This window comes from Macaca fascicularis, chromosome 1 (genome assembly GCF_037993035.2).
Source record: "Macaca fascicularis isolate 582-1 chromosome 1, T2T-MFA8v1.1".
NCBI classification, from domain to species: Eukaryota; Metazoa; Chordata; class Mammalia; order Primates; family Cercopithecidae; genus Macaca; species Macaca fascicularis.
Genome location: NC_088375.1, coordinates 193395131 through 193402724, shown reverse-complemented (window position 1 = coordinate 193402724; position 7594 = coordinate 193395131). Strand labels below are relative to the sequence as shown.

The window sequence follows — 7594 nt, the reverse complement described above, 5'->3', positions numbered from 1 at the left end:
TCTTGGCTTCTTCCACACATGCTTCTGGGAAAGGGCTGGCCATTGGTTACTGGCCTGATGGGAACATAGGTCCTGGAATCCTGATGTCACAGCTGCAGGTAGCTGTCGAGGCACATAACAGAAAAAAGCCCAGAGAGGGCAGGCTAGCAGCCAGAGACATCCAGCAAGCGCGGGAGTGGAACCCAGCCACCTGCCCCAGCCCTTTCCTTCTTGTGTCCTTCAACTTCCAAGCGGCCCCTTCTTGAGAGGAGCCTCCAACCCCCTGCCTTGACCAAGACAAAAAACCAGAGTACATTTCCTCATTTATTATAAACACAAGTTCGCAGGTAAATAGAGGGTCTAAAAAATACATTAAAATAAATAATTGGGATTCTCGAAGTTCTTAGAGCAAATAAGTTATATACAGATGGGAGAAGCAGAGCAGGCCCTTCTCACTGGGAGGGTCCCGAGGGAATGAGGGTGCAAGGACTCTGGGGAGGGAAAGCTGGAGAGGACACAGCCAGCCAGGACACCAGCCCCACGGGAGCCGTCCAGCCTCCAGGGCTGGCTGAAGCACGCGTGTTTCCAGCTGCACTGTTGCTCCTGCTTTGTAGCCTAGCAGACAGGACACTCCTCAGGACGCAGCCTCCAGATGAACATACTCCCCATGCAGTTCCTTCCAGCAGAGCTGTGGGCCCGCAGCCAGCGCTGGAGGCTGCTCTGCAGTCTAGAAGCCGAGGGCTTCCCCGGGCAGTGTGAGGACACGGAGCTGCCTTGGAGGAGGCTCCCTCACCAGGGCGAGGAGGCCAGAGCTTGTGCCAATCCTGGTAAATGGGTCCCGCTGTCTGGGAGCAAGGCCCTGGTCCAGGAAGCAGGCAGAGAGTCTACAAGCCTTGGCCACTTCTCTCCTCCTGTCTCCCCACGGGCTTCCTTCCCAATGTTCCTCCAGCTCACGGCACTATCTCTTCCTCCACCTGGAGTGTGTGGGCCGCGGCTCCCGCATTGCCTCCTGCTGTTGCTTGGCAAGGAGGCTCTTGACTGTGGAAATGTCCCTGGGAATCAAGAAGGGTCAACTTAGCATCTCAGGAGATATGGACTGTCCAAGAGCTCCCCACGAGAGTAGGGGCAATGGGGCTACAACCCTTGCCCAGATCCTGGGGTCACAGCTGCCCCGGGGTCAGAGAGCAGCCATAGACTGAAAGCAAGGTCTGCACAACCAGCACAGGCCAGCCCAGGCGTTGAAGCTTCTCTGCACATGAGGACTTTAACAGAGCTAATGTTCAACATCAAATGCTGCCAGAATGAGTGGACAGCCAAGCACATCCCTGTGGGTCTCCCGTCGTCTGCCTTCCCACTTCTTTCCACACCTTTCCGCACCTTTGCTCCTGCTCTTCCCCCCAGGCTGTGTGTATTCCCCTCACCCAGATGCCACCTGCTAAAATTCTACTCATTCTTCGAGGTCCAGCTCAAGGCAGTCCAGCCCAGAAAACAGGGCACCCCGCTGCCCTTTGAACCTGGGTGGGTGGCCACATCCTAGCTCAAAGAACTCTCATCTGGGAGCCAGGAGGCTGGCTTCAGTTCCCAGCGAAGGAAACTTGGGCAACGATCTCAGCCTCTCTGATCCCCTTTCTTAGCTTGTAAAACAAAAACAGGCCTGAACTGCCCAAAGTGAGTATAAGGTTGGCCAAGCCACTAGTGTGTGCGTTTGAAAAGTCTTGTACTCATTTTTTTCATTCTCAGAAAGTTCTTAAGTTTATGTTGGGTCTTGTCCATCCCACCATCCTGCCTTTTCTCCTATTTTTCTGCCGCCCCCAAAAGGTGAGAATCCCTGAGGGGCTGAGCTGGGTCCTGGGACCTGGCCAGCTGTGAGGAGCCCTCAGTGGCAGAAGTGGGAATGGCAGACCCCTCCACAGCTCCCACAGGCACAGACCCTCGGCTACACACTTCATGTGCGTCCACTCATCTGACCTCACAGCAACCCCAGGCGGGGATGGATGGCGCAATTTCCCTGTTTCCCCTGTTCAAATCATAGGAACTAGAGGCACGGTGAAGTGGAGGGGCAAACCCAAGGTCACAAAGCTTGTTCCAGGCTGGGCTGGTGTTCAGATCAAGCAGTCCCTGCCCCAGAGGCTGCCCCTACAGCCACTCTGCTGCCCGGCAGGTGCAAGTGTCTGTTCTTGAGTTGGTTTGGTTGAACAAGCATTCATGGGCACCTCCTAGGGGCCAGGTCTGAGTCACATTGAGGCACCAGGGAGGACATGCAATCTGGGCAGCAGAGAGGGAGCAGGCTGGGCAGGTGGCCCCTCTGGACCCCAGCATGTGTGAGATGCTCCATTCTGCACAGCCTGAACCAACAACTGTGGTCCTTCCCAGTCATGAGCCTTCAAACCCTCTTCAAAGTCCACTTCCAGACCTAGTGGTAACGAAGAGCACAGTGGGTAAGAGCACAGACTCTGGGGTCAGCCAGATGCCGCTGACTGCTGTGTGACTTTGGGCAAGCGGCTTTCCCTCTCTGAGCCTCAGTTCTCTTTGCTCCCCAGTGAGGACCCAGGCCTGCCTCGCATAGAAAATATAGGACATGTGCAAGGCATACAGGAGGTGATCAATCTGTGCATGTGTCCCACACCCTCACCTCAGCCTTTGGAGAAGCTCTCCTCTAGTGGCCCCTGTCTTGCCAGTCTGGAACACGTCTGCTGGGGACTTCCGGCTTGGGACTGCCCGGGCTTCAGTCCTGCATGAATAGCATTAGGGCCCAAGTGAGGGACTGCCCAGAGCCCTGAAGCGACCTGGCTGCAGGCCCAGCCCAGCCCCCACCCCATCCCCATCCCCATCCCCATCCCCATCCCCATCCCCACCGGCCTGCAGGAGCAGATCCATTTCCATCCCTGTGCACCTGGCATCTTTCCTTTTCCAGGTGGGGTGTGGACCGAGGAAAACTGAGCTACCACGAATGTGCTCTTAGCCCCAAAAAGAGGCAGCTTTTTTTGCCTTCCCAGAATCTGGCCACCTGTAGCCGCAGGGGAAACTGAGGCAGGGTGGAGCCTCAGCTGGAGCCCCAGAGGAGGAGTTTCTTGTAAACCATCATGGGAACTGGAGCTTGGAACTTTTTTTTTTTTTTTTTTTTTGAGACTGAATTTCACTCTTGTTGCCCAGGCTGGAGTGCAATGGCGCGATCTCGGCTCACTGCAACCTCCGTCTCCCGGGTTCAGCCAATTCTCCTGCCTCAGCCTCCCAAGTAGTTGGGATTACAGGCACCCACCACCATGCCCAGCAGTTTTTTTGTATTTTTAGTAGAGATGGGGTTTCACCATGTTGTCCAGGCTGGTGTCGAACTCCTCAGCTCAGGTGATCCACCCGCCTCGGCCTCCCAAAGTGCTGGGATTACAGGTCTGAGCCACCACGCCTGGCCAGAAGCTTGGGACTTCGAAGCCAGTTTGGTTTTCCCAAATTCTCCATGTGGATGAGGGAAGGAACAAAGCCTCACACCACTTTACAGATGGGAAAACTAAGGCTCAGGTAAGATAGGAGACATGGCAAAGGCTCCCCAGCAACTCTGGGGCTACCCTGGGATGGTGACATGGCTTCCCAACTCCAGATGTCATTTCTTCCCTGAGCAAGTTGCAAAGTCCCCTGAACCTCAGGTCGGAATCCAAAGCCCAGTAGGACTTGATCAGACAGACCCAGGCCCAAGGCCCGGCCCTCCTTCTGACAAGCTGTGCAGCCTGACATGTCCTGCCCCCTCTCTGGGCCTGAGTTGCCTCAGTCGTCACTGGCAGACTCTCTCCTGCCCAGGAGTGAGGACATGAGTGTTCCCAGAAGCCCCCAGAGCTGGGCATCGGGAGGCCCCCAGGGGTGACTGGTTCTTGCAGGAAGGGATAGTGCCATGGACCCAAGCAGCCTGTGGGCCCCTGGGTCGCTGCTCACCCCCAACTTGCCACTTCGCTCCTCTGCTAGTCTCCCAGACACCTGCTTCCCAGGGCATGCCTGGGCTTGCAGCTACCCTAAGCCCCTGCAGGCTGGGTGCCCACCTACCAGGGCCTTCGAAGGCAGAAGGTGGCACAGGAGGGGTCCCTGGCGCTGGAGCACTGACAGCGCCTTGGCAGGGAGCGGCGCCGGCGTCTTGGCGGGTTTCCCAGGCCGTAAGGAGCTGTCTGTCTGTGGGCGGGCAGCCAGCAAGGTAGTGGTGTGGGGAGGAGAGAGAGAGAGAGACAGAGAGAGAGAGAGAGAGAGAGAGAGGATTAAATAAACCACAACCACTGGCAAGCAGGGACTGTCCACACTGCCCACTGGGACAGCCACCTATGCCAGCAGGTGCCAGTGAAAGGTGACCAGCCCCTGACCTCAAGAAGTCATACCACTGAAGTCACAGGCTCCTCCACAAGGGTCCTGGTAGCCCTTGGCAGGACCCTTCCCTTCTCTGGGCCTGGCTTGGCTCAGTCAGAACTCCCAGCATTGGGGGAAGGAAATCTGTGATTCTACCCGAAGTTGGGAATTGGGAACCTCCTAGTCTCCCCTCTCAGTCTGGCTGGTCCCCCTGTTCTCAAAGAAGGCTCTCAGCGAGCTCTAGAGGAAGGGCGGCCACTCCATCTCCCAGAAGTAAACACAGGCTCGTAGCTACGCTGCCCCCACCTGGTCCCCACTTGCCTAGAGGGGTAACAAATGCGCCTTAGAGGCTTGACTTGAAAGTGGGGTGTGTGCGTGTGTGCCTGTTCAGATGGGATTGATTTCAGATTCCGAGTCTGATCAAGTGGGCCAGGGGAAGGGCAGGGGCCGTGGCTGGCTGAACCAGCACTTTCGAGTGACAGAGCTAATTTTAGACGGTGTGGCTGGAGTCCTAGTGACTCCAGGTAGACGCAACACGCAGGGACTGGCAGGGTTCCCGCCCTAAGCAAGTGTTTGGATGCGGATTAGCTTCACACACGCTTACGTGCAGGGCTTCTCTTGCCTTTTGCAATTTGGGGAAGGGAAAAAAATCACAAACACACACAGAAACTTCAACTGAAGGTATGCAGTGGCCTGGAGGCAGTGAGGGTGCAGGCGGAACAGACAGCACTGGGCTCCCACCCGGGTGTAGCCAGTAGCACAGGGCAGGTTCTCATCTGTCGTTTGAGGGAATATCCTGCCTTATGGGGAGGATGGGGGGCTCCTGAGATGATAATGCACGTGCAGTGCTTGGCAAAGAGCCTGGCATAGTCAAGGCACGGGTGCTGTCACTAATCGTATTATTCTTGGAAGAGCATGCAGAGGCAGCATGGCAGAGACTGTGAGCTCCGGCATTCCCTGACCGAGGATGGTGCCTACCCTTACGATTACCTGTGTGATCTTGGGGAAGGCGCTTAAGCTCTCTGAGCCTCAGTACTTGAATCTGGAAAATGGGGCCAACACTTGCTTACCAGGCTGTCTTAAGAATTCTCAGGAGATAGCCCTCTTTATGGCTCAGGTTGTCCTCACTCAGGAATTAAAACAATTAACTACTGATATTAGCCAACGCCCCCACCTGGAGGCCCAGGGAGAGCTGGACTGTGTCAAGCTTCCCTAGCATGCCAGTAGTTCCCACCCTGACACCCTGCCCCAGAGCTCCCCCTGCCCCCCATCCCCACGGATACTCACTCAGGAGTGTTCACCCAGATGATGTCCAAGTGGCAGAAGTAGACGCACTCCTTGTCGAGCCAGGAGCTGCAGGAGCAACGGCGAAGCCGCAGGTGGGTGCCTTGGGCATGAGGTGAGGATGCTGGCTGCTCCAGGGTGGCAGCAGCCTGGCCCTTCCCTGCATGCACAGGAGGGAGAGAGAGGCGGAGAGGTGGGTTGGGGTGCCTGGCACATCCCGGAGTGGGGGACCCACCGGGCCCCTCCTCTTGCATAATCGAGGGAGTTGGCACTCTTGCTGCTCAACAGCTCCAGGCCAGCCCAGGGAAGTCCCAGCAGCCCGTGGGGAGCCTGGGTGCCTCTGCATTTGCAGAACCGTCCCCCTGTGACCACTGCTGCCAGGCTCCCGCCCCTGTCTGCCCCCAGCTGGCTTGGGAGGCACTGCAGCCCCAGGGGGAGACACAGGTAGACAGACCCAGGAGCTGTAGGCAGCAGGTGAGGCCAGGGCAGCTCACCTTCATGCAGGGCCACGAGCAGGGCTAGCGCAACAGAGCACCAGGTGGTGGGCATGGAGACCATAGCAGCGGCGGAGCGGGCGGGCTGGCCTGGAGCAAGGAGCGCCTGTTGCCAGCGTCCTGCTGTTAAGCTGAGCAGATAGCTCATTGCCTTGGTGCCCTGGCTGCCTCTTATACCAGGCGTTGTGCCCCACCCCTTCTGGTCCAGCCCTGCCCCGCTGCACCGGTGGGCTGGGAGCCAGGGACACCGCCTCCTCCCCGGGCGCCCGGCCCGACCCAGCCTCTGCAGTGAAGGGGGGAGGGAGATGGAAGGCCCGCTCCTCCCTCTGTGCCTGGAGCACCTCTGGGAGTCCTGAGGATCCCCGGCAGTCCCCAGAGGGCCCCTCGCAGTCCAGCTGGACTTCCTCAAGTCACCCCCAGCTGCCCCGAGCCCCCTCCCTCACTCTCTCGGCGGCTGCTCCACAGGTCTTGCCCAGGGCTGTGAGTGTGGAGGAGGAGGTTCCATGAGCAAAACCCTTCTCCTCGGAGGAGACTCTGCCATCTATCCTGCCTGCCCTCTGCCAACCAGGCTGAGGATGCCCCTCTGTTGTGCGGGATGTGAAAGGCCCACGCAAGGCTGTTTGGCCTTGGGCGAGTCAGAGCCCTCTCTGGGCCTGCCTCCCTCAGTGAAGGACACAGCTCATGCCTGACTTCTGACCAGCCTGGAACTGCTTCATCCCCACCTCACCCAGGAAATGCCCCCCTCAACCTCTGCCCTATCACCCCAGGGCCTGGGGCAGTTCTAGTCCCTTCCAGAAGCTGTTCAGCTATGCGGCCATGGCCAAGGGCATCCTTCCTGGGCCTGTTTCCTTGTTTGCAAACAAGGCCAAAACAAGAAGATACTTCACCTGCTTGGCTTACAGGCTCCTTTGAGACTAAGAAGGTGGTTTCAAACCCCTTTCCTGAAAGATGCTCCTGAGGACACACACACAAAGCGCCCCTTGAACAGTCTCCTGTCCCGGCCATGACAGGATGTCTCGGCTCCCACTGGTGGCTACTGTCTGCAAAAGAAGTAAGGCAGGGGACCTCTCTGGGGGCTGGCATTCCGCTCCCGCCCCTCTGCTGGCCCAGAAGCCTTGCTGAGGAGGGGAGAGTAGGGATGAACCACAGCTGTGCTGAGCAGCTCGGGGACCTGGCAGGCACCCTCTGTTACTGCCCCGGCCTGGCTCAGAGTCCACTTCCTGCCGGAGTCTTCTCAGGGACCCTGTCTCCAGGCACAGCAGGAAAGGCCCTCTCATTTCTCGGAATTCCCAGGGCTTGTGTCTCTCATGCCGGCCTGACTCATATCATTGCACTTATCTCCCCTGTAATCTCAAGGTCCGGAGCCCCAGAGGAGGCAGGGCCTGACACCTACCCTGCACACAGTAGGGGCCTTGCGAGGGCTTCCTGAGGGCAGGGGGGTGAAGAGACACACACCTGGCTTTCCACTTACAGAACCCAGGATGCCCAATGCTCAGGTCCTGTATTCAGCAGCT

General features: G+C 57.9%; 1 protein-coding gene across 1 annotated transcript; it reads right to left on the bottom strand.

The window, feature by feature from the left end:
• Nucleotides 1-292: 292 nt before the first annotated feature.
• EDN2 (endothelin 2) lies at nt 293-6226 on the bottom strand. Its single transcript, XM_005543767.5, has 5 exons — nt 6081-6226; nt 5590-5746; nt 4012-4134; nt 2612-2710; nt 293-1031 (listed from the first exon to the last, which is right to left on the bottom strand). Exons 1-5 carry the CDS (start codon nt 6142-6144, stop codon nt 938-940), a joined length of 537 nt encoding a protein of 178 aa, XP_005543824.4. The 5' UTR covers nt 6145-6226; the 3' UTR covers nt 293-937.
• Between the last annotated feature and the right edge of the window lie 1368 nt (nt 6227-7594).

Excerpts from the sequence above, each read along its gene's own strand:
- EDN2 (XM_005543767.5), bottom strand. The coding sequence starts at position 6,144 with ATGGTCTCCATGCCCACCACCTGGTGCTCTGTTGCGCTAGCCCTGCTC. Across the intron at positions 5,747-6,080 it reads GCTCGTGGCCCTGCATGAAG|GGAAGGGCCAGGCTGCTGCC; the intron begins GTGAGCTGCCCT and ends CTGTGCATGCAG. Across the intron at positions 1,032-2,611 it reads GAGCTTCTCCAAAGGCTGAG|GGACATTTCCACAGTCAAGA; the intron begins GTGAGGGTGTGG and ends CTTGATTCCCAG.